Source organism: Mytilus edulis, chromosome 9 (genome assembly GCF_963676685.1).
Source record: "Mytilus edulis chromosome 9, xbMytEdul2.2, whole genome shotgun sequence".
Taxonomy (NCBI): domain Eukaryota; kingdom Metazoa; phylum Mollusca; class Bivalvia; order Mytilida; family Mytilidae; genus Mytilus; species Mytilus edulis.
This window is the reverse complement of record NC_092352.1, coordinates 8,272,594-8,300,131: the sequence shown is the minus strand read 5'-3', so window position 1 is coordinate 8,300,131 and position 27,538 is coordinate 8,272,594. Positions and strand designations below refer to the sequence as shown.

Below are 27,538 nucleotides of genomic sequence, written 5' to 3'. Positions count from 1 at the left end.
ATATACGCAGCCATTTTTTGGGTCCAATAGCTGGTTCAATTTTTTTATTTATCAGAGACTTATATAAAAGTTTATTTGTTAATGCTTCTAATTTTATAGGTAAACCATCCAATATAAATTGGTTTCTATTTATATTAACAATACTTTTTATAGAATTTTCCGATTTTAAAATTGCTGCCCAGTCTTTTGGTATAGATTTCTTTACTAAATTAATTTCAGCCATCCAGTTTGATTTATTTTTTAGTTTATTTAAAATTATGTCTTGAGAAATACAACCTTTTTCATCTATGATATCATTTACATAAATAAGATCGCTTTTAATCCAATATTTTAAAAATATAGCTTTATTTTCAAATTTAATAAATTTATTGTTCCATAATATTTGCTTTCTTATATCTGTAAATGTTTCTGGTTTTTTTGTTAGACCTCCACCAGTTAATTTCCAACATTTTATAATATCTTTATAAAAATCTGGGATCTTTTCAATGCTTTCGTCTGTCTTATCCCCACTGTTTGTTTGAAACACTAACCAGTTTGACCCAAAATTATAAAAATAGTGTTGAGGTATAATTGTCCAACCTCCTTCACAATCATTTACTAATCTTTTTATACGACCGCAAATTTTGAAAAAATTTTCGTCGTATATTGCTATCACGTTGGCGTCTGCGTCGTCGTCGTCGTCGTCGTCGTCGTCGTCGTCGTCCGCCGTCCGAATACTTTTAGTTTTCGCACTCTAACTTTAGTAAAAGTGAATAGAAATCTATGAAATTTTAACACAAGGTTTATGACCATAAAAGGAAGGTTGGTATTGATTTTGGGAGTTTTGGTCCCAACATTTTAGGAATAAGGGGCCAAAAAGGGCCCAAATAAGCATTTTCTTGGTTTTCGCACCATAACTTTAGTTTAAGTTAATAGAAATCTATGAAATTTTGACACAAGGTTTATGACCACAAAAGAAAGATTGGGATTGATTTTGGGAGTTTTGGTTTCAATAGTTTAGGAATAAGGGGCCAATAAAGGGCCCAAATAAGCATTTTTCTTGGTTTTTGCACAATAACCTTAGGTTAAGTAAATGGAAATCTATGAAATTTAAACACAATGTTTATGACCACAAAAGGAAGGTTGGTATTTATTTTGGGAGTTTAGGACCCAACAGATTAGGAATTAGGGGCCAAAAAGGGACCCAAATAAGCATTTTTCTTGGTTTTCGCACTATAATGTTAGTATAAGTAAATAGAAATCTATGAAATTTAAACACAAGGCTTATGACCATAAAAGGAAGGTTGGTATTGATTTTGGGAGTTTTGGTCCCAACAGTTTAGGAAAAAGGGGCCCAAAGGGTCCAAAATTAAACTTTGTTTGATTTCATCAAAATTGAATAATTGGGGTTCTTTGATATGCCGAATCTAACTGTATATGTAGATTCTCAACTTTTGGTCCCGTTTTCAAATTGGTCTACATTAAGGTCCAAAGGGTCCAAAATTAAACTTAGTTTGATTTTGACAAAAAATGAATCGGTTGGGTTCTTTGATATGTTGAATCTAAAAATGTACTTAGATTCTTGATTATTGAAGTTTTTTTGGTCCAGTTTTCAAATTGGTCTACATTAAGGTCCAAAGGGTCCAAAATTAAACTTTGTTTGATTTCATCAAAAATTGAATCCTTGGGGTTCTTTGATATGCCAAATCTAACTGTGTATGTAGATTCTTCATTTTTGGTCCTGTTTTCAAATTTCAAATTCTACATTAAAGTCCAAAGGGTCCAAAATTAAACTAAGTTTGATTTTAACAAAAATTGAATTCTTGGGCATCTTTGATATGCTGAATCTAAACATGTACTTAGATTTTTGATTATGGGCCCAGTTTTCAAGTTGGTCCAAATCAGGATCTAAAATTATTATATTAAGTATTGTGCAATAGCAAGTCTTTTCAATTGCACAGTATTGTGCAATGGCAAGAAATATCTAATTGCACAATATTGTGAAATAGCAAATTTTTTTTTAATTAGAGTTATCTTTCTTTGTCCAGAATAGTAAGCAAGAAATATCCTATTTGTGCAATAGCAAGAATTTTTTTTAATTGGAGTTATCTTTCTTTGTCCAGAATCAACTTAAATCTTTGTTATATACAATATACAATGTATATACACTTTTTACTACCAACTGATAAATTTAAATAATCTTTACCATTCAGTGATAACAAGCAGTTTTTTTACATCTTAATATTTTATGATGTATTTAAATGAGTAGTTATTGTTGCAAACTCAAGTAGAAATTTGAATTGATATCAGTTTTGAAAAAGGGAAACGGGGATGTGAAAAAAAAGGGGGGGGGGGGTTAAATTTTTCTCATTTCAGATTTCATAAATAAAAAGAAAATTTCTTCAAACATTTTTTTGAGAGGATTAATATTCAACAGCATAGTGATTTGCTCAAAAAGTTTGAAGAAGAAATCTTTAATTGATTTGTAAAATCTTGGCATTTGTTTTGTGTAAAAAAAAAACATGTAATGTCAAAAATTTGATCACAATCCAAATTCAGAGCTGTATCATGCTTGAATGTTTTGTCCATACTTGCCCCAACTGTTCAGGGTTCGACCTCTGCGGTCGTATAAAGCTGCGCCCTGCGGAGCACCTGGTTACCCAAATAGCTTTTAAAGCAGTGAAATAACTTCTGATATCTATCATATTCAAACCTCCCTTTTCATATGGACCAATAATTGAATTTCTTTTTACTTTATCTGGTTTATTATCCCAAATAAATTTAAAACAACTTTTTTCTATTTCTTTTAAAAATTTCTCTGGAACTCTGCAAGCATATCCCACAAAAGTAAAAATGGGCACAATTAATGTTTAATTATCAAAATTTTTCCAAAAATAGTAAGATTTCTTTTTTGCCAAGAATAAAATAATTTATTCATCTTTTCAATCTTATTTTCCCAATTTAGTTTATCACATTCCTCTGTACAATGCCCAAAGTAAATGCCAAGAGTTTTAACTGGTCCATTGCTCCAGTTGATTCCCTCAATTTTGTCTTTACAAGATTTAAGTTTTCCTACCCATAACCCCTCTGTTTTGTTTCTGTTTAATTTCAGCCCTGAATAAGAACCAAAAATTTCAATTTCATTCATAGCTACTTGAACATCATATTTAGAACAACAAAATAAAGAAGTATCATCTGCCAGTTGCGAAATTTTTATAGTATGATTTTTGCAATCTAATTTGACTCTGATACCTTTAAAATCAGTATTGCTTCTTAATCTTGAAGCCATAATTTCCACAGATAAAACAAATAATAATGCAGATAAAGGACACCCTTGACGTATACCTCTTGTGTTTTTAAAGACCTCAGATATCCAACCATTATTCATTACACATGTTTGAATATCGCTATATAAAGTCTTAACCCATCTTATAAAAGATTCATTAAATCCAAAATGTTTTAAAACTGAAAACATAAAATTCCATTCTAGAGAGTCAAACGCTTTAGAAAAATCAACAAAGACTATAGCCCCCTCAATTTTGTATAAATCAGTAAAATCTATAATATCTTGTATCTGTCTAAGATTAAAACCAATAAATCTATTTTTAACATATCCAGTCTGATCTTCTTTAATCAGTTTTGGTAAGATTTTTTTCAATCGTTGTGCTAGAGCGTACGATAGAAGTTTCATGTCAATATTCAAAAGAGAAATAGGACGGTAATTATCTAGTGACAATGGATCACCTTTTTTAAATAAAAGCGTTAATACACTTGTACGCTGTGAATATGTAAGTGTTTGATCTTTGTATCCAATATTAAGAATGTTTACTACTATGAACTTTAAGTTATCCCAAAATTTTCTATAAAATTCAACGGTTGAACCGTCTAATCCAGGGGATTTATTAAGTTTCATTTTATAAATAGCATCTGAGCATTCTTCTACTGTAATATCCCCATCGCAAATTGATTTATCATTTTTATCCATTTCTTTATCGAGTTTTGTCTCAAATATATATTTGTCGCTTAATGTTTTATCAGGGCTTTGCGTCGAGTATAACTTTTTATAGTATTCTCTAATATTACTAAGTATATCACTTTGATCCGTTAAAATCTCACCATTTTCCCCTTTTAATTTATTGATTGACTTTTTTACCTGTCTCTGTTTTTTTAAACCTAAAAAGTACGAGTTATTTTTTTCCCCAAATTCAACCCATTTCTCTCGTGATCTTATTTGAGCACCTTTAGCCTTTTGTTCATAAATTTTGGCAATATTATTTTCAAGTTCTTCAATATCTTTATCTAAAACGTTATTCTCAAATTCTTGTTCATCTCTTATTTTCAATTTTATTTCTAATTTTTTTTCAAGAGTTCGTAAGTTTTCTCTTGTAAATTTTGCTTTAGATTTACAATAAGCTATAGTTGCCTCCCTTATCTTTATTTTAAATATATCCCATGCTAAACCAAGGTTTTTTAAATTACGATTACCCATAAAGCAGTTTTCCATTTCTTGATTAACTAATTGTATGTAGTCATTATCTTCTAATATAGAATTATTTATTTTCCAGTACCCCCTACCCTTTTCTGATGCACCTGTTCTAAACTTCATAAAAACACTTTGATGATCCGTAGAATCAATAACTGCAGGTTTAATTTTACAACATTCTACTAGTGGTATGAAATCTGAACCTATCAGAATCATATCAATCCTACTTGCCTGTGATTTATCTTTTCTTCGCCAAGTATATTGTTGTTTATTTTTATTTGAATATCTCCAAAGGTCTGTTAAATTATTTGTTTTTATTAAAGATTTTAAACTATTTTCTGATTGGACATTTTTTTACCTCTGAACGAGCATTTTTCCTGTCTATCGCTTTCATCGTATCATTGAAATCTCCCCCCATTATCGTAATTCCTATCCCTTGTTCTTTTAATGTATTATTTACTTTTTTGAAAAATATATTTCTATTACTTTTACAATTAGGTGCATATATACACATTAGTGTAAAAACGCTTTCATCAATTTCTACAGTTAAAAGAATTAATCGTCCATCTACGTCGTTATGTTTATTTATCAACTTATAATTCAGTGACTTTTTAATGAGAATAGCCACACCTCTACTAGAGGTCGTACCGTGACTGCAAAATATATCAAAATCTGAATTGTTTCTTATTTCTGTTTCTATGTTTTCATTAAAATGAGTTTCTTGTAGAAAACAGATAGAAGTATTTTGACATTTAATCCATTCAATTACTCTGTCTCTTTTAGCTTTATTTTTAGTACCATTTACATTTAAACTACTTAAGTTTATTAGAAATTTAGATGCCATTTCAAAGTATAGCTTCATATAATTTTATTACTTCCTCACAAAACTGTCTATGCCTGCAAACATTACAATTAAAACACATGTTTATAACAATCATATAGAAATCAACAATGCATATCACTCTACTTCTATAAACATAAAAAGTACAATTCATCAAGCTACCTAAAATTACAGGTAGCAAATAAAACACGCTACCTGTGAATACGGCATTTAATTTACCGGCCTGATTTGACCTTGTTTTGTAAAAATCAATAGACAATAAAATTGACACTGAAATAATCAACATCCACGTGTGATTTGTTACAGCCTTACAATGACTATTTGAATGGATATATCTGTTTATTATGCGTGTCTTATTCACATAATGTGTGTGCATACTTTTATTTGAAAAAGTGAAATGGAGAATGTAAACAAATTTAGGATAATAACGTATTTTGCAACTAATCACTACCCTGAGTGATTAGTGGATTGTAACAGGGAAAATCAGGAGGAGCTTGGACTCCTGAATGATATTGTAACAAGCCAATATTTGAAATAAATATTTATTTATGTTGGAAAAAAAAAAAAAAAAAAAAAAAAAAAAATATATATTGTAGAAACAATTCGGGTCAAATAGGATAAACGATACAATTCTACCTCTTGTACACTGTTGTGTCTGAGGATAATCAAACTTTGAATCTTGAATCTTGAATAACTTGAACAGAAATTGAATATGATTCTTTCCTATCTAATTTTCACCCTGATACTTGTCACAGTTCTTTACTTTTCCCTATGTCCCTAATATATTTGTTATTTATTAAATCATTTAGGTCCTATAACTCCACAGAATACAGGATTACTAGCTGTAGAAAGTGTAGCTGAACTTACAGTAAGTATAAAGTACAGGATTTATTAATTTGAATTGCAAGATTTTGTTCTTGTTCTTGTTTTATAGTTTACCTAAAAAGAATCTTTAATTACCCATAAGTAAATGGGAATACCAAAAATATAAGACACTTTTTAAAATTATATCATATTTCCACGCTCAAGTTTTATTTTGGCTTGTATGCTAAATTTGTTAAAACCAAGAAAACAAATTTTCCCTTATGTCCACTTGAAAAAGGAATCCACATACTAGATAAATTTATCCACACTGACAGTATACATGTATATGTGTTCAAAACATGAGTGATGTAGATTACGTGGGGCCTCTTGTTTTATACATAATTTTTACACACTGATCATAGAAAGTTTCAATATTTTAGTCAGGGTTTAGGGTAGCAGCTACTGGAGTGGTGTTAGAACTGGACAAGTCAAAACAAATTGTGAAGAAGTTAAAATTGACAGGGACACCAAACAAAATCTATAAAAAGACAGCATTTATACAGGTAAGTTAATGGGGAACACCAACTAAGATAGAAAAGATGGCTTCAATACAGGTAAAATATAATTTGGGCCGGATGCTAATCAACATCTGCTTCGATAGATAATTGACTTGAAGTATGTTTTAGATTGTTTCGCCCCCAAAACTTTCTCCTTTCAGCAACAAAAAACACACAAAAGGTGGACTTGTTCTTTTGAAATTTTAAACAAAAGAAGTGAGAGATTACTTCAAACTTTCTTTTTTTTTTTCTTTTTGGAAGGGGGATTCCTTTTATTGTAATTTGATTACATTTTACTACTAGCATGACAAAATGATATAATTACATATATAGTGACAGTAAAAAGTTAACATACTGCTATCATCATTTTGTTTTTGTGTTTATAGATGAGCTTAGACAGATTGGTTTTACAAAGCAGCTCTATTTAAATATTTTTCCAAAGGCAGTTTTGTTAAATTTGCAAATGTGTAATAGTAGTAAATATACAAAGCACGCTTTAGTGATGACATGATTTCAGGTAGAAATGAACTTATAATGTTATTTTTGTAGGGGATGTTTAACACAGCTTTAGAAGTGACCAAGTTTGAAGGTGCTAAGTTACAATCAGTCAGTGGTATCCGTGGGATGATCAAAAAGGCAGCAAAAAATCCAGAGGGCTCTTTCAGAGCTACGTTTGAAGATAAAATTCTATTAAGTGGTAGGTATTGTGTAAATGTTTAAAATAAAACACATTGAATACAGTATATCATTACTCCTATCGCTTTAAGTAGGATCTGGAATAAAATTAGCAAAATAGTAAATCATGGACAATTAAGCAACTAGTGTAAATAGCTATTACTCTGAATTTATTATTCTTGTTTGGAATACTAATTTTCGGGGGTTTCGTGGGTACATGTGTACCACAAATTTAAATGTTCAACGAATTACAAATTTTCTATATGCTTTGTATGCAGAGATTGACAAAACCACGAAATCAAATATCCACGAAAATACATTTTTTTCTTAATCCATTAAAATTGGTACCGACGAAAATAAATGAATCCACATTAATACATGAGTATCAAAACAAAATGAAGAATCAAATTTAGTTTAAACTAAATATTTTATTTTTACAGATATTATTTTCTTGAGAACCTGGTACCCAGTACAGATCCCAGAGTTTTATAATCCAGTCACATCACTACTGTTACCAAAGTCAGAGAAGATGAAATGGATAGGAATGAAAACAATTGGTCAGCTGCGGAGGGAGAAAGGAATGACTGCTCCTTTAAATCCAGATTCTAAATACAAGGTACTGTTTACTTCATATAAAGCACAATGAATATTGCATAAACATGGTATTCCTACTGGTATTAAAGTATTCAAACATTTTCCTGAAATGTTAGCTGTATCTTCTTTGTAGACCCAGGTGGTTTTTTTTTAAAGTGAACATTTAGCACAAAGTTGTTAGTTTTACAGACTTCTAATAAACTGATAGGAAACAGGAATACATCAAAATATGCTATATGAGGGGTTTACAATTGTGTTAAAGTTTGTGATTAGATCAGTTTAAAAGGAACCCCTATTGTGAAGTCAATGCTATTAGGTATACAGGTGAAGTAGCATTGTAACATCCTATTTCCATGGAAATTATTCATGGTCTGTTGACTTGAAACTTTTGTCTAATTTAAATGTTAAAGTTTCTCATTAGGTCAGTTTGAGGGCAACCACTAATGCTAAAACAATGATATTAGGATTGTGACCATGGAGATTATTGAAAACCAACTTATTTTCTGAATTCTTCTTTTAGCTTTTAGCCCTTTCTAGACCACTTCACAGTAATTTTAGTTCACGATTTTCAAATTTGATGTATGTAAATAAAAAAAGACTTTAGTGTTATATATTTGCATTAATTTTCTAACCTGTGATAGTCACAAAAATAAGTTGTTAACAGTATATCACCCTATTTAAAAAAAAAATAATAATCACCATTACCAATATCTTCTTAAAAATTATGTACATGTTCTTATCTTTTCAGCCTGTTGAGAGAAAGATCCGACACATGACACCATTGACCATACCTAAAGAACTACAGAAAATGTTACCATTCAGGGACACACCCAAAATAATACAGGAGACCAAAGATCCTCTCAAGAGAGTGGCTGTTATCAGGGAACCACATGAAGCTAAGGTATGAATAGAAGAAAGACAAAGTTGATACAGTACTTAATTTACGCTCTTTTAAAATCAAACACAGCAGTATAAGTTGTACATCCCATACAACTTATTCTGTGATTTTTTTTAGGAAAACATATTCTGTAAACATGAATGAGTTCTTATAAATACAGTCTTTTTTTAATTTAATTATAAAGATGTTTGCTATGTTACATATAGTGTGTTTTTTTTATCTGTTAACATGGAAAATGAACAAAAAAGTACAGACATCAGTTAGAAATGAAAAATCATCCTTATTTCAAAGATAACTATTACTACAAACATATTTACAATGACTTTAATGGAAAATTATATCATAATGTACTTTCACAGTCACTAGCAGACAGTACATGCTTTTGAAATCCTTTACTATTTGTTGTATCTTTTATTGAAATGTACAGAATCTTTTTATACTTTTATACAGGTTGCCAAAGTAATGAAAATGTTAAAGACATTACATGAACATAAACGTAAGACAGAGAGGTTTAAAATGAGAGACAGAGCAGCAGAACATGAGAAAAAGATGGCGAAGATTGATGTTAGGAGAGTAAAGAAACACAAAGAAACAAAGAAAAATATATACCGTGCACTTGGACAATTAGAAAAGAAAAAACAAAAATTTATTAATACTAAAGATTGAAATATATAGCTGGTCATATTCAAATAAATTCTCCAACATCAACCAATCAAGATAGTTATGTTTTGTAATTTGAAGATGTGATGCATACTTAGATCTTAAAATATTTAAGGAACTGATGACAGTGGAAAATTACAAATAAGATGTAATTCAGTGGTAAAATAATCAGACATTTGTATGAATAAACATGTGACTATTTCAATAAAATCATACAGTAAGAAATTTGACATTAAGTGATCTTTTTCGCTTTTTCTGGGTCAACTTTCCCCAAAACGAAGGTCCTTTTGTTATCTCAGTACACACCTCATTACCACAGCTATGTGCAGTGTTGTTTGTACATTTAATTGAGGATTAATTGTTAATTCTTGATAAGCATTTTGGCAGAATCCTTTTCATTATAAAATAGGACACAAGACATTTAGAATTCCATGAACAAGGTTAAGTTTTGGTGGTCAAGTCCAAATCTCAGATACTATAAACAAAAGGTGTACTATATTTGGTGTATGGAAGGATTGTAAGGTGTGCATGTCCAGCTGGCAGGTGTCAGCTGACCTTGATCTCTTTTTCATGGTTTAGTTGTTATAGTTAAGTTTTTGAGTTTTGGTCTCTTTTTCTAAGACTATATGCAATAGGGCAACTATATCTGGTGCATGGCAATATTTTATGATGTACATGTAAATCTTACAGGTTTTATTTGACCTTGACCTCATTTTCACGGTTCATTGCTCAGTGTTAAGTTTTTGCGTTTTGGTCTATCTTTCTTAAACTATAATTAATAGGTCAACTATATTTTTTATATTGAAGGATTGTAAGCTGTATTTGTCTGTCTGGCATGGTTCATTTGATCTTGAGCTCATTTTCATGGTTCATTGGTCAATGTTTTTTTTTTGGTTAAGTCTGTTTCTTAGAAACTATAAGCATGATAAGCAATAGGTCAACTATATTTAGTGTATTGAATGATTGTAAGGTGTACATGTATTTCTCGTTAGGTTGATATGACCTTGACCTTATTTTAAGTTTAAAGGTTTATATTTAGGACTATCAGCATAATATTAATCGTAAGTAAAGAAGGCGGCATCAGGTAATAGATATGACAAAACTTTTTTAGAATAATTTTAAATATGATGGTACCATAAATAGCTAGGACAAGGGATTGCGTAGGACTGATTTCCAGAAGATTGCTGCTAGAGCTCCATACTGGTAAAAGACCAACATAGCCTTCACTAATAGAAAAGAAATTGGTTTCCAACATTAAACAGCACACTACACAGAAAGCAAGATTGACCACCCTCAATAAAACATAAAGATCATCTAAGGTGCTCCATAAATGTATGCAGAATTTGTAAAATGATAGCTATTAGCTGAACCTCCTCCGAAAATACTTCATGTGTATCAAGGATTTTGAATATTATAGTTAAATAGATGTCTTGAAAAGCAGGATACTGCTACTGGGGGGAAATTGTTGAATTAGGGTTTCAATCGAAAAATGTTGATCACCTTTAATAAAATTCCTACTTAAATACAGTAAAATCTGGTCAACAGAAACGACACACAATCAACTCTCGAACTGCAAGTTGATAATTTGTAGAACATAAGCTGAATAAATTTCCCTAAATCCTAAAAAAAAAATCAGGGTACCAAATTGAAACACCAACTTTTTCTATAGGTCTTCATTAAACACCAAATAAAAAATTTCGTCAAGCATTATGAGAAAAAAAAATTGATGACTGCTTCCAGTATGACAAAAAGAATGCCCAGTCTCTAACTTGAATTATCAATATATATGTTACCATATTCCTACACAAAAGATCTGCATAAAAATTATTTTCCAGTCACTTGCCCAATCTGGACACAATTGTTATTGCACCATCTAACAATGTTGTCCTGATAAAATACCATTGCTATTTGATTAATTGATTGTTGGTGTGCCCAGAGAACCAGGATCCTTGGCAGATAAATTGACATAATCAATCAATATTGGAATTGAATGCAGTTGCCATGACCTCACAGGTTTTGTTGACAGATATTAAATAAGAGTATTCTTAAGATTGGTGCTTTGTGTCTTTAGTTTTTATACGACCGCAAAATTTGAAAATTTTTTCGTCGTATATTGCTATCACGTCGGCGTCGTCGTCGTCGTCTTCGTCGTCGTCCGAATACTTTTAGTTTTCGCACTCTAACTTTAGTAAAAGTGAATGGAAATCTATGAAATTTTAACACAAGGTTTATGACCACAAAAGGAAGGTTGGTATTGATTTTTGGAGTTTTGGTCCCAACATTTTAGGAATTAGGGGCCAAAAAGGGCCCAAATAAGCATTTTCTTGGTTTTCGCACTATAACTTTAGTTTTAGTTAATAGAAATCTATGAAATTTTGACACAAGGTTTATGACCACAAAAGAACGGTTGGGATTGATTTTGGGAGTTTTGGTTTCAACAGTTTAGGAATTAGGGGCCAAAAAAGGGCCCAAATAAGCATTATTCTTGGTTTTCGCACAATAACTTTAGTTTAAGTAAATAGAAATCAATGAAATTTAAACACAATGTTAATGACTACAAAAGGAAGGTTAGTATTGATTTTGGGAGTTTAGGTCCCAATAGTTTAGGAATTAGGGGCCAAAAAGGGACCCAAATAAGCATTTTTCTTGGTTTTCGCACCATAACGTTAGTATAAGTAAATAGAAATCTATGAAATTTAAACACAAGGTTTATGACCATAAAAGGAAGGTTGGTATTGATTTTGGGAGTTTTGGTCCCAACAGAATAAGGGGCCCAAAGGGTCCAAAATTAAACTTTGTTTGATTTCATCAAAATTGAATAATTGGGGTTCTTTGATATGCCGAATCTAACTGTCATGACTGTGTATGTAGATTCTTAACTTTTGGTCCCGTTTTCAAATTGGTCTACATTAAGGTCCAAAGGGTCCAAAATTAAACTTTGTTTGATTTCATCAAAAATTGAATAAATGGGGTTCTTTGATATACCAAATCTAACTGTGTATGTAGATTCTTGATTATTGGCCCAGTTTTCAAGTTGGTCCAAATTGGGGTCCAAAATTAAACTTTGTTTGATTTCATCAAAAATTGAATAAATGGGGTTCTTTGATATACCAAATCTAACTGTGTATGTAGATTCTTCATTTTTGGTCCTGTTTTCAAATTGGTCTACACTAAAGTCCAAAGGGTCCAAAATTAAACTTAGTCTGATTTTAACAAAATTGAAATCTTGGGGTTCTTTGATATGCTGAATCCAAAAATGTACTTAGATTTTTTATTATGGGCCCAGTTTTCAAGTTGGTCCAATTCAGGATCTAAAATTATTATATTAAGTATTGTGCAATAGCAAGTCTTTTCAATTGCACAGTATTGCGCAATGGCAAGAAATATCTAATTGCACAATATTGTGAAATAGCAAATTTTTTTTTAATTAGAGTTATCTTTCTTTGTCCAGAATAGTAAGCAAGAAATATTTAATTGCAAAATATTGTGCAATAGCAAGATTTTTTTTTAATTGGAGTTATCTTTCTTTGTCCAGAATCAACTTAAATCTTTGTTATGTATATTCACTTTTTACTACCAACTGATAAATTAAAATAATCTTTACCATTCAGTGATAACAAGCAGTTTTTTACATCTTAATATTTTATGATGTATTTAAAAATGAGTAGTTATTGTTGCAAACTCCATTAGAAATTTTAATTGAGATTAGTTTTGGAATAAGGGAAAGGGGGATGTGATTAAAAAAATTGGGTTCAATTTTTCTCATTTGAAATTTCATAAATAAAAAAGAAAATTTCTTCAAACATTTTTTTGAGAGGATTAATATTCAACAGCATAGTGAATTGCTCTAAGAGAAAACAAAAATTTTAAGTTCATTAGAACACATTCATTCTGTGTCAGAAACCTATGCTGTGTCAACTATTTAATCACAATCCAAATTTAGAGCTTAATCCAGCTTGAATGTTGTGTCCATACTTGCCCCAACCGTTCAGGGTTCAACCTCTGCGGTCGTATAAAGCTACGCCCTGCGGAGCATCTGGTTATCTTGTGCTTAAATAACTATTTAATGAGACAACCCCTTTTCAGCAGATTTTTATACGATCGCAAAAATTTAAAAAAAAACTTGGTCGTATATTGGTATCACATCGTCGACAGCGTCATCCAAAGCATATGATTTCCTGATAATAACTTTAATATGAGTACATAGAAATCAATAAAATTTTAACACAAAGTTTATAACCACTATAGGAAGGTTGGGATTGATTTTGGGGGTTTTGGTCTCAGGAACAAGGGCCCCAAAAGGGGTCAAAATCAGTATTTTTCTAGTTTCTAGACAATAACTAGTGTGTAAGCATAAGCATCTTTCTGAAATTGTACAACAAGGTTCCATTCCAAAAAGAAAGGTAAGGATAGATTTTTGGGGTTATGGCCAAAACTGTTTAGGAATTAGGGACCAAAAACAATACTTTTCTAATACTTTGTATAAATTGCTTATTTCTTGACCAATATCAATGGGGTTTTATTCTTGAAATTCTTAGGGTTCTTAACTATGCTGAATCTTACAGTGTATCAAGTTTTTGGTCCACATGAGTTCCAAAATTTTTTGTACTGGGTATGGATAGTAAATCCCATATTGACAGAAACAAGTGCCTGTGCCATGTACCTAGATTTTTAATTTTGGGTACCGTTTTCAAATTGGTCTACATTATAGTCCAAAGGGTCCAAAATAAAAATTTGTTTGATTTCTTCAAAAATTGAATTCTCGGGATTCTTTGATATGCTGAATCAATCCATGGCCATGTATTTAGATTTTGGATATTGGACCATACATTGTAGGTAAATTTAATATTTTTAAGTTCATTAGACCACATTTATTCTGTGTCAGAAACCTATGCTGTGTCAACCATTTAATCACAATCCAAATTCAGAGCAGTATCAAGCTTGTATGTTGTCCATACTTGCCCCAATTGTTCAGGGTTTGACTTCGTATAAAGCTGTGCCCTGCAGAGCATCTGGTTATAGGTTCTGTAACACCACTGTCCCATGAGAGAGAAGGATTGAAGCCTTGTAATCATGTTAAACTCCACCACATTCTGTGTCTGTCCCAAATTAAGGACATATAATTCAGTATAGTTTGTTGTTTTCTGTCTTTGTTTTTACACTTATCAGGCTGTTGGTATGCAATTTGAATTGTTTTACATTTTATCATGTCTGAGCCTTTTAAAGCTTACTTTCTACCAGTATCTAGTATGACAGTAAATTACCGAATCAAAAAGGTTGTCCAGTGAGGTCAATTATGTAAAAGAAAAAAGAATTTCATAAAGTTTGAAAGCTTATGATATATTTAATGAGGATTCAAAGCATTGCCATTCACTAGATTAAAACAAGAATGTGTCCTAAGTACATGGATGCCCAACTCGCACTATCATTTTCCATGTTCAATGGACCGTGAAATTGGGTAAAAAATCTAATTTGGCATTAAAATTAGAAAAGATCATATCATAAGCAACAAGTGTACTAAGTTTCAAGTTGATTGGACTTCAGCTTCATCAAAAACTACCTTGACCAAAAACTTTAACCTGAAGTGGGGGAACGGACGCACGGACACACTGACGAATGAACGAACGGAGGCACAGACCATAAAACATAATGCCCCTCTACTATCGTAGGTGGGGCATAAAAAATACTTTTAAGCATGAAACCTTTTGTGAAAACCATCTTAGAGGAGCAGTGTTTACAAGGTAACATTAAGCTAAACTGTTTTTTAAATGGTCAAAATACCATAACCCCTGCAAATTTTGTAAAAGATAGATTAGTCTACTGCATGTGACAAACAACCCTACTATGTATGACAGCAGTTAACCATATAATTCCATCTCACTAAGAATAAAAGGTTTTGGGCATGGTGTCAGTAGAACTGTGTTACAAAATTATGTACTATGCCCCTCTGCCATGGTATTCAGGGCGACAACAAAATGTAAGTATATATTTCAATTTATATATCTATTTAAATTGTGGACCATGAAAGAAAACAAACACAAATTTATAGAAAAAATGTCTGTTTAATATATTAATCAATTGTTATACATGTAATCATAACATATGAGCTTTAAAGATACTGAAATTCATTGTGTATCTTAAAAACTACATAATCATTTATTTTCACAATTTCTCATTGTCGATGAACCAAAATCAACCCAGACTTCTTCACGATTCCTTCTATACATTAACAATGAATCAATTATCACAATTATAAGCATGTATTGTTCTGTTAAGATGGTCCATGTGTAGATCATTTTTTCTTGTAGTTGTAGAATCCTTCTCCAGATTTAGCACCAAGTTTGCCTTCAGCTACATATTTATTCAGTAAGGCACTAGGTTGAAATAAAGGATTTTCTGGATATTTTTCTGCCCATCCTGTAAAAAAAATCATTTATTAACTTGGTTTTCATTGAATAAATCTGACAATGATGATGTACCATTAGTTTGTGATATGTTTCTTGCACATGTGATTATTTTTAGTATAGATCTTATACATGTACCGCCATCTTGGATTTCAAAATATTAGTACACAATCAGTCTAGTTTTTTGCTTAAATCTGCAAATTTTGAGTAAGACTGGCAATCAATGTGAAATAAAATTGAGAATGGAAATGGGGAACGTGTCAAAGAGACAACAACCCAACCAAAGGGCGTAAAACATATAAGGCCCCCAATGGGTCTTTAATACAGAGAGAAAATCCTGCATCTGGAGGCGTGCATAATCTGGCCACTAAACAAAAATATATACTAGTTCAGTGATAATGGACGTCATACTAAACTCTGAAATATAATGTGAAAGACTGTTTATTTGAATAAAGAAAAAGAAAATGATTTATTGTATTATGAAGTTCTAGCCGTTTTTTTTTTATTTGCTTATAAGCATATTATAAACCCTATTTTTGGAAAATGACGCAGTCATTGTTCCATAACTGCCGACCTCCTTTCTCTGCCTACCGCGCTTGGTTTCGTATTTACTAATTTCAATACAAACTGGAGGAATGTGCTTGTGTTATCATTATGCATGAGCATTGTGTAGTAATCAGCCAGGAACCAGTTTACAAACTAACTGGTTTCTGTTTGTATTCCACTACAGTCGACAGTCCAGAATTTTGTAAACTACAAAACGTAATCGGTTATTATCATTCCGTTTTGGTGTTTCATACCGACTTATATGGTTTGAATAAGCTTAAGACCCTTCAAACATTAATGTGATAGGTATATTAAAGACTGTTTTACAAAAGGATGAAACTGTTTTGCTTTAAAAGTCGTACTATAGTGATATATGTTATGTACGGATTTCCACTCTCACCGGTTAATTTCTTCTTTTACACGTGCTTTTGAAACTTCCTGTTTAAACATCGCAAGTTTTAAAATTGTTTTTTGAGTGAATTAAACTTATTTTAACAATCACGAAGCGTTCGGGAATCATTTCAAGCAGTTTCTTCTTCTCTTTGATGATGGAAAATAGGCTTTCTCAAGAAAATACCGCAAACGATCGCAGAGGAATTGAAACGTACAAGTCAAGTCGGCACCTGGTTAAATTGGCATCTAGTCAAATCGGCACCTATTTGACGTCAATTCGGCTTCCAATAATATTTATTATAAATAATTAATAACTGTTACCAAGTACATAGTAAATATTAGGTAAACAACGAGACCAAAGTGAATATGTTGTTGTGTATAAAAGTAAACAACGAAGCTATTGTTTTAACCATTAGACAATTATTAAAATTAAATGAAAAACTATGAGTCCCTTTCAATAAATCAAACTTTCATGCCAAATAATTAGCAAATTTAAGGTGTTTTTTTTTCAGTAATGTTTAAACAGCATTAAACAAACAATCCTGTAAAAGACTTAACTGGTTAAATAATGCATAAAAATATCCAATAAGGCTATTTTATTTTTTTCTGGGACGCCTTCCTAAGACGTTCGTAGGAAGGCTTCCTAAGAAGGCGTCCCAGAAAAAAATTAACATAAGCCTTGTGGTCATAGGAAGGTGTCCCAGAATAAAATTTAAAAAGCCTTGCCAGACGTAATAATTATTTGGACTACTCATATATCATTAAAAATACACCAAAAAATTCATGTAGTTGAGAAAATTAAATACATTCAAAATGTACATGAACATCCAAAAAAGTGAAAGTTAGTATTAACTCTTTTTGCTTTAAAAATTTACAACTGCATTTAAGTATTGAATGCTTTCTTTTGTAAATTCATTGAGGTGTAAAAGCGTTGACCGAAGTACTTTTTGTATGAAGCGCGTAAGCGCTTCATTCTAAAAATGTGCACACGGTCAACGCTTTTGCAACCCTATGAGGTTACAAAAAGAAACATTCAATACTTATAATTACTTTTTTTAGCTAGGATCATGAAAACACGAATTTTATAACTTTTTTATTCAATTCATCTGTGCACTTTATTGTGGGACCACGTGTTATCATGAATGAAAAGTTTTATTGAGTGATGCAATTGCTTGAGGAATAACATGTGATGTGCAGTTAGCCAATCAGAATAAAGTATTATAATGAAACATATATCAAATGTAATTATAACAAAATACATTACGTTGTAAGAGTTATCTCCCCAAACACTGTTTTTCTTGTGGCCACCTCTCCTTCGTAACCGTAAAAGATTTTATTTTACCAAATTGCTCGTTACATATTTAGGATAAGAATATTCGTTTGAACCATAGCTCTATGGGGACTCCATATGAGAGTTATTCCCCCTTTTTCATTTGATTCAAGCGATATGCATTTTCAACTGGTAAACCATAACTGATAGAGACCTAGGGTCTTCATGAGGTCATTGGTACTAAAAATGAAAATGAGGTCAATGTCAAAGGTCAAGGTCATATTATAAATTTTGATTTTGGCTTATTTTCACTTCTTTTCAAATACTGTATGACATTTTGACAAATAATTTTTCATAAATTATTAGTTGCGACATGTCCTTACTTGTATATTTTGGTTGAAAGGCTGCGCATACAATAAAAGGGAGTTTTTGTCCATCTTACATTTAAAATTACGCGTCAAGTGGTAGTACTCATTAACCAAACATATTAAAGACCTAGGATATTTTGATTCAAGGTCCATGGTTTGTGACCTTGAAATTGAGGTCAAGGTCATAGGTTAATAGGACGTCATAAAGCCATAGGAACTAACATTTTAAACTGATTTTTCATATTTCAATATAAAAATAGATCTTTTCTAGTGGAAAGACTTCAATTGTTCTCTGAACAATTTGTTTTTAATTTACATCATATTTTGTGGGAGAAGGGGGTTCAGACTATGTGGTATCAGGTCTGTTTGCGCCCAATACACTTTCGCACCTCGCACGTTCACACCCAAGGTCCGTTCGCACTCTACTCATTCGCGCCAAATTTTAATTCAAATTCAAGTTGAATAATTGGAAAATCATGATTGTTGTTTTAAATTGCTTTGGTGTAAATACTGAATGTATTTTTAGCTTGGTATGAGTAAAACATTGAAGATTTTAAAGGAAAAACACAAAAGATAATTGTTTTTAAGCCCTTTGATCTGAAACAACAAAACAATAAAATATAGGAACCAAAATATAGCAATCCACTATTATAACCAAAACATGATAAAATTTATTCAACACACAGAAAAAAAATAGTCAGAATCTCACTTCATTATGAAAGAGGTCAATGAAACAAAGTATAGCAATACACTAACCAAAACATGATTAAGAGTTATTCAACGCTAAATAAAACGTTGACAAAATACCACTTTATTTAGAAACGATTATTATTATCTTTAACAATACGCTATCCAAAACATGATTAAGATTTATTCAACACAAAAAAAAAATGCTGTCTCACTTTATTTTGAGACAATGACAACAATTATACTTATAAGAAAACACTTGCTTACAGAGTTATTAAACACAAAACCAATTAAGATTAGTTGCGAACATGTAGGGTGTGAAAGTGAAAGGGGGCGAACATGAGTTGGTGCAAACGTGAATGGGCGCGAACGGACCCGGATTCAGCCTATGTACCAGTGAGAAATATAGAAGCCTTTCTACGGTATTTATTTGTACAATTCAGGTAGTCTTGACCTATTCATTTGTCTTAAAAAAAAACCCAGCCAGTTGGCACCTTCACTTAACACACACACATATACGAATATCAATTATATGCTTACGAGACATGTTGCATTGTTAAACTAATTACGGTATGTGAAAATCAAGACTTGCATAAAAACTATCCCAATATTAGAGACAGTGGCGTCATTTTTCTTCAGAGCTTTCAGCTCTTTGATTGTATACTTTATTTCAAATTCTATCTCGTAGATTCTTTTTTATTCCTATACAAAATGTTATTTTATGAATAATTTATGCAAAATTGATCACATTTGCTCAACTCTTGTGGCTTAAAATATAGCATGGTGACCCATACTTTTTATAATATATATATAGGAAAAAAGCATGGTGAAATCTAGATTTCGGCATAGTATAACCAGGTGCTCTGCAGAAAGCAGCTTTATACGACCGCAGAAGTTGAATCCTGAACAGTTGGGACAAGTATGGACACAACATTCAAGCTTCATACAGCTCTGAATTAGGATTGCGATCAAATTTTTGACCTAATATGAGTTTCTGACACAAAACAAATGTCAAGATTGTACAAATCTATTGCGCATTATTATGCAATTAAATATTTCTCCTTTTAACTTTTCAAAAATTTAGAATTTGAGAAATTTGAAGAAAAAAAATTGAAAACAACTACCACCCCCCCCCTTTTTTTTTTTTGCAATTAGTCCAAATCCTGACATTTCTTTATACATAATATACAAGTAGTGTAAGGGAGGTAAATTCAAGCATACCCAACATTGTATGTTAAATGTTTTAGAATTACCTCCCTACACTGTTTTTAAATTGTCTTAATTGTCCACTGACCAGAAATACCTAGTTTTTCCCCTTTTTTGCCCCTAATTCCGAAACATTTTGAGCCATAACCCCTTAAAGTCATTACTAAACATCCCTTCATGGTATTGAAACTTGTGGTTTAATTTCAGAGAGATTCATACACTTAAACATAAGTTATTGTTTGAAAACTACAAAAATTATTATTTTGGGCCCCCTTTTTGGTCCCTAATTCCGAAACTATTGGGACCATTACCCCCAAAACCAATCCCAACCTTCCTTTAGTGGAATTGAACCTTTTGTAAAAAATATGCTTCTTTTTGGCCCTTTTTTGGTTCCTTTTTCCTGCATATTTGGAAAAATTAATCCCAAACTGAATCCCAGCCTTCCCTGTATTATATGGAAACTTGTGATCAATGTACGAGAGATCCATACGGTTACACACAAGTTATTGTCTTGGAACTAGAAAAATGCTTGTTTTGGTCCCTTTTTGGTCCTTAATTCCTAGACTATTTGCCCAATTAACCCCTTAAAATAAATCCCAACCTTCCACTTATGGCATTAAACATTGTGGTACAATATCAGAACAATTGAAATACTAATACACAACTTTTTGTACTGAAACTAGATAAATGCTGTGTTTGGCCCCTAATTCCTAAATCTTTGGGACCATAACCCCCAAAAGCAATCCAAGCTTCCGTTTGTGGTTATAAACATTGTGTTAAAATTTTATTGATTTCTTTTTTCTTATTCAAAAGTTATTATCTGGAAACAATCCGTCTTCTGACGATGCTGACAACGACGACGACAACAATACCAATATACAACCCAATTTTTTTTTTTTATTTTTGCGGTCGTATAAAAATCTATCTGAGAAAATATGTTTTATAAATGATTTACCTTAAAACAAAATATACTATTTTTCATGAAACTAAATGAGATGAATAGCTGATGCATATTTTGATTAAAAATGGCCAAATGTGAAACTACTATCAATTTTCTTTATTATTAAATTGCAATGCCTGACAAAACTTATATAAAAAATTTAAAATTATTTTCTTGACAAACCACATTATATATCCTTAACATACCATCAAGAATAAACTTCATGGTGTCTAGTCCAACATAATCACTAAGTTCAAATGGCCCCATGGGATATCCAGCACCTAACTTCATAGCCGTGTCCACATCTTTAAAGCTGGCATCACCTAAAATACAACTCAGATAGATGAATTAGCAGCACTGTATCAAAATTATAGTTATATGAAATGTATAATCAGCATGTCACTTCAAGTATGTGTCGGAGTAATCAAAATCAGATGTCCAAAATCTGTTACAAAGTTAGGATTACGGTATATGACAATATAAATGTACAGAAATATAAATAGGGATAAAAAATGTTGTAAATATTTTATCATTCCATGTTGCTAAACTTCTTTATTTGAGAATTGAATGCTTCTTTTTGTTAATTCATTTGGGTGTGAAAGCGTTGACCGAAGTACATTTTGTATGAATCACGGAAGCGCTTCATTCTAAAAATGTATGCACGGTCAACGCTTTTACAACCCTATGAAGTTACAAAAAGAAGCATTCAATACTTTACTTATAATTACATTTTTTAGCTATGATCATGAAAACATGAATTTTATATTATTTTTTGTTTAATTCACCTGTGCACTTTATTGTGGGACCACGTGTTATCATGGATGATGTTTTATTGAGTGATGCAATTGCTGAAGGAATATCACGTGATGTGCAATAAGCCAATCAGAATAAATTATTATAATGAAACATACATCTAATGTAATTATACAATAATACATATATCTGTTTCTGCTCATTAATTAAGTCTTGAATATTCCAATGTTTAAAGTGAAATGACACAGCTTTAGGGGAGATCATTTTTAACACAGCATCAGCTAAAATGTTATCAGTGTGAAAAACACAAAGATACACTCAAACATATTTCTTAAAACTTTACTATCATCTTTCTACCTTTCTTCATGGTTCTATGTTACAGAACTAACATTTATTAAATAAATTTATCTTACGTCTAAATGCCTTAAGGATGTACTTAGATGAAAATTAATAAATTAAGAATTTAAAATTGATACTTTAAGCTGGTAGAGCATCAATTAAGGATAAAAATAAGTTAAAAATATTGATAGATCATGGATCTCTTTTTCAAGATATTTCAAATTTAAAATATGGCGGGAAAAGGCTGACTTGGACTTTTACCTTATATTTGCATTGGTATTATTTGGGTCTCAAAACAAAAGAAAGAAAATCAAGAATCTTCAAAATTTTTGGTAAATGACCTTTCATGAGCTATGTAGTCTAATATGAAAAAATAAATGGGTGTTATGGGGCAAATTTTTTTATACATTGTATTGTATGGAAAAACACCAAGGAGTCCGTACATTTGACACAAATTCCAAAACTTCACCTAGGTACATTCTTAATGCCAAAAAACATGCAAAGAATTAATTATACATACCTCTCTCTACCATTCTCATTGCTTCTATTGTGTATGGAACTAAAAGTCTGTTTACTATGAAACCAGGTGTATCCTGAAATGTGAATCTTTTGTTAGAATTGTAATTTTTTACAAATGGTTTACTGAGGAGCAGCACTATTTCACAATGTTCTAATAGTAGAGATATATTAAAGGTGAGTGGAATAGCCTTATATTTAAGGATCTAGTATAATTTCTAAGTTAAAAATAGTACAAGAGAGTGAAGACTTTAATGATTCTGATTAAATTAATTGTAAAAATTCTAAAGATTATGGTTTTCAATACAGGTATCACATAAACTATAAATTGACATTGAACCATGCAAATAAATTCAAGGTCATGAAAACCTTGCTCCATGAACATATAAATATTGTTTTGTGTATTGTCTGAGAAACCAATAGCACTTAACAGAAGCCCTTGTGTACAGATACAGACTGACTGCTAATTAACCAATTAATAATTTTGCATTGCAAAAAATTCCCATTAAAGAGTTATAACAAATATTATCATTTGCTTAAAGAACATGGGAGGACACAGACTTTAAGTTTTAACACCCAAATCTGAAGCTGGACATACTGGTTTAGGTGAGTCCATTCTATACCCTAGTCGACCCTAGGAGTTTAAACTAACTGTTCTGCAGTGGATATTATGTACAAATTATCTTACCTTGCAGTCAACTGTGGTTTTCTTCATGGCTTTACCAAAATCTGATAATTTGTTGAATGTTTCATCACTAGTAGCTGGTATCCTTACAACCTGAAATTAAAAACAATGAGGTAAGATACAAAAGCCATTCTTAAAATTTCTTCTTAAAAATACAAAACTAAACATTTTCAAACATTTAATAGAGAATTATTTAAAGACCCTTCGTGAAATACTTTATCATTTGGAACTTAATAAGTTATCTAAAGAAAGTCCTTCATAAAATATATAAAAAAATGTATTCATTTGGATCAGCAAATGACAAATATTGAAACAAGAGAATATAACTGATTCTAGTTGATACAAACTGAACCTTCAGACGTTTTTTTTCTTTATCAATCCAAAATATTGCCCATTTATTTATATTTGTAAGATTATGTTTTAGTATCAAAAGTCATTTGATACAGGATGTTTTTTCAAATGCACAAATATGCATAAGTCAGGGGAGAGAATAGACTACTTATAAAATGCAGTTTACTAGTCAAATCTTTAAATTGAAATCTGAGGTCAAAATGAAAACTTATAATAAATGACTTGACTATACAATGAGGATCAAACAGCACTGTAAATACTTTCTCACTTACCTCTAATAATTTCATCATAGGAACAGGATTAAAGAAATGTAATCCTCCAAATCTGTCTTGTCTTTGTGTAGATACTGCTATATCACCGATCGGTAAAGACGATGTGTTACTGGTGAATATTGTGTGTCTAAAAAATATAAAACATACCTCAGCATCATGTAAATGTACATATTTTTTTTTCATTTGCACTCTGTCATTTGAGCTGTCAGATTTTTGAACATAAACAGGGGCATAAAAACCAACATGACAGATAGCAACTAATGAATTACAGGCTCCTGACTTAGGACATTATGATACTACTACTGGTAAGTACTGGCATAAATAAGAAAAAAAAAACATATACAACAAATTTTTGAGAACCTTTAAAAATACATGCAGTAGTGTATTTTTAGACAGTCATTAAACCCCTTCTACTGCAATTCAGTCTATCAGAATAATATATGACATTAATGAATCTAATATTCAATTAGCAGGTATATCAAGTGATTAGGATGGAGAGTTGTCCCATTGGCACTCATACCACATCTTCTTATATCTATGTCATAAGCGTATTTTACTTACTGTGGTGCTGCTTTGTCTAGACTAGAAAACAACTTCTTTTTAACATCAATATTTTCTACAATGGCTTCTATAACTAAGTCTGAATTGGCCACAGCTGCGTTAGAATCTGTTTGTGTTGTAATTCTTCCTAATATATCTGATACAAACTGTTCTCCACCCTAAATTAAACAATCAATAATGAATTAACCATCACTAGCTTTTATCATTAATCATGTTAATCTTTTATTTAGCCCTGGTTTGGTATATTTTAGAATTAACAAGTTAATGATCAAGATAAAGTGAAATATACATGGTAAATTGTATATATGGCATTGTTTTCTCTGGTTGAGCTAGCATATGATATAAATTTTCCATGTATTAACATTTTCTTAGCATATCTCTGATCATTACTGGAGAAAAGATGTTTCATTGGCAATCATACCCATGATATCTCCTGAATTATATTGAGATCATGAGATGTATAATAATCGCCTTGTTCTTTATGATTAAATTCCCATAACTCTGGAAAGATTTATCTTAAATTAATCAAAATCTATCTTTAAAAAATATCATCAAATGTGGATCTCATATTTCTCATGTTTCTATTTGTGTCACTGCTTTTTATTTCATTCACATTCATCAATGTTCACAGTCCTCATATGTCAGGAAATAAATATTCTTAAGAAGTCATAATGAACATTGCAAAACAAAGATTCATATTTTTTTTCTTTTCAATAGGTTACAACTGCCATCTTTACTATCCGTTATCACCTTTGGATCCTCAGCAAACTTTTTCTTGACCACTCTCTGTAGACTTTTCTGTATTGATGCCTTAGATTTACCCAGAATATCATCTGTCTGGTCAACCATAACAACCTGGTGCCCTGTTGTAGCTGCTACCTAAAAATACAAATTTTGAACTTCATTGATTTTCTCATAAGGAATAATAAATGTTACAAATAACCTGTAAAGATGGCAAGTTATGCACTTAAGGACATTTTTATTTTATTTTTCTGCAGACTTAGCTTTTTTTTTTATCACTGTGTATTGTCAATCTTGGTTACTAATAATTGTTTCTCAGTCACTGAATGTACATGTATGATGTTGTTCCATACTGGAGCAGATGAACTGGTTTGTTTACATCAATTTCTAATGGCACCAAAACCACATGACACATTGAATCTATATATCCAATCTTACTCTATTGTCAATTAGTTGTTATTTTATATTCGAATAATTAGTTTAAGGCAATTATATTAGTTGTTTGTATTTCTTTTATTTTGGATGGATTTTTTTCGTGGGAAAATTGGAAAAAGACGTAAGGTGCTGGTCATTTTGAAATTCTTTAAAGTGATTTGTCTGGCATGTTTAGACTGCCAATAAGAATGATGACACTTAATGGAATGTAAACAAAGCAATGGAAGCCAGAAGAGGGATTTTCTGAAGTTCTGGAATGTTTTTGGGAATTCAGAAGTCAGGTGAAACAGCTATTAGAAAATTAACATTTTTGAACAATACTTGAATATAATGAAAAAATCTTTAGAAATGTTTTTTTTTATTTAGATGAGTAGAAAAATGTATCCTGCACTTATTTTGTACGCTGGTTAAGGATTATATATGTACCCTTGTGTTGATTCAATGCTAAACATATGAAAATTTTATGGAAAATCCACAGCCTTTCCCCTTGTACATGTTGTACTCTAATACAGCTTTTTACTGTATTGGCCCTGTATTATATTTTTGAAATATAATACAAATGTTTTTTATGCATAACGATACCACCAAATTTACGTAAGAAAATTGAAACTGGAACTGAAAACCAATTGAAAGTGGAACTGAAAACCAAACAGCTTTTTACCTTATTGGCCTTTTTTAAAAAGCAATATCAAATCTTGATATATATCGACAGAGGAAGGTTTTCAGTATTGCACATGCTGATTTATCAGTATTAGGGCTGATTTGCTCATATCATATAATTATATAACGAACCAACATGATGACGGATTATAGACTAGGTAGGATACATGTAATTTCTTTTGCAGGAAAGTTTGTACTCAAGTAGTTTTTGTGCATTCGTTCTGAGCTGTCATTGTAGACCGTTCAAGTTGACTTTTTAGCTAGAGCCTAGACTTTAAGTTTGAATTTTAATAGTTGATACAAGTTGACTGGGGACGAATTGACTCAGGGCCGAGTTGTCCTGCATTTATAGCGCACAAATATTGTGTTCGCCAAGTTCAATTGATTCCTATCTTTATAAGTTTTTGTTATTTCAGAGAGGCATGCACATTTAAACTTTCAGCTTAAATATTCTGTAAGGTCCAAAGGTCGTTGTAATGATATTTAACAAATAATTGTTATACTTGGGCTATTCCTGATCCCATCAATCCTCCACCAATAACTGTTACAGTTTTTATAGCATTTTGCCTGCTCGATGTGGTTGCAAAAGACCTCACAGTTGTGCGAAATATTTGAGCCATTTCGAGAGGACTAGGTCAGCTTGCCGGTCAGAATAGTATCGGTCTTGGTTTTAGCTGGTAGACTGGTTCCTTGTTTCCTATAACGATTACAGTATAATTTTGCTATATTTTGGAAGTCGTCCCGATCCCTTTATATGTTCTATAATAATTTGCTGTTGTGGATTTTTTACTTGATTTGCAATGGAACTAGAATCAAATTTATTATCACGCTAGTCTCCTATATAAATAAGCTGTTCTAATGGAAGAAAAAAACAATTGTTTACGAATTTAAAATACGGAAATAAAGTCCAGTCCGCTGTT

The 27,538-nt window shown here is 31.3% G+C and overlaps 2 protein-coding genes across 2 annotated transcripts in view; one reads left to right on the top strand and one right to left on the bottom strand.

The window, feature by feature from the left end:
• LOC139487571 (ribosome biogenesis protein BMS1 homolog) overlaps positions 1–9,543 on the top strand; it is a 41,477-nt gene extending 31,934 nt beyond the window's left edge. Inside the window, exons 20-25 of the mRNA XM_071272459.1 lie at positions 6,113–6,171; positions 6,548–6,670; positions 7,214–7,361; positions 7,780–7,955; positions 8,682–8,834; positions 9,282–9,543. Coding sequence (XP_071128560.1) covers positions 6,113–6,171; positions 6,548–6,670; positions 7,214–7,361; positions 7,780–7,955; positions 8,682–8,834; positions 9,282–9,497 — 875 coding nt within the window. The 3' untranslated portion in view covers positions 9,498–9,543. The remainder of the gene's footprint in view (positions 1–6,112; positions 6,172–6,547; positions 6,671–7,213; positions 7,362–7,779; positions 7,956–8,681; positions 8,835–9,281) is intronic.
• A 5,990-nt stretch (positions 9,544–15,533) lies between these two features.
• LOC139487585 (hydroxyacyl-coenzyme A dehydrogenase, mitochondrial-like) lies at positions 15,534–27,519 on the bottom strand. Its single transcript, XM_071272482.1, has 8 exons — positions 27,122–27,519; positions 25,533–25,661; positions 24,783–24,940; positions 24,222–24,348; positions 23,602–23,691; positions 22,918–22,990; positions 21,512–21,628; positions 15,534–15,908 (listed from the first exon to the last, which is right to left on the bottom strand). Exons 1-8 carry the CDS (start codon positions 27,236–27,238, stop codon positions 15,784–15,786), a joined length of 936 nt encoding a protein of 311 aa, XP_071128583.1. The 5' UTR covers positions 27,239–27,519; the 3' UTR covers positions 15,534–15,783.
• Between the last annotated feature and the right edge of the window lie 19 nt (positions 27,520–27,538).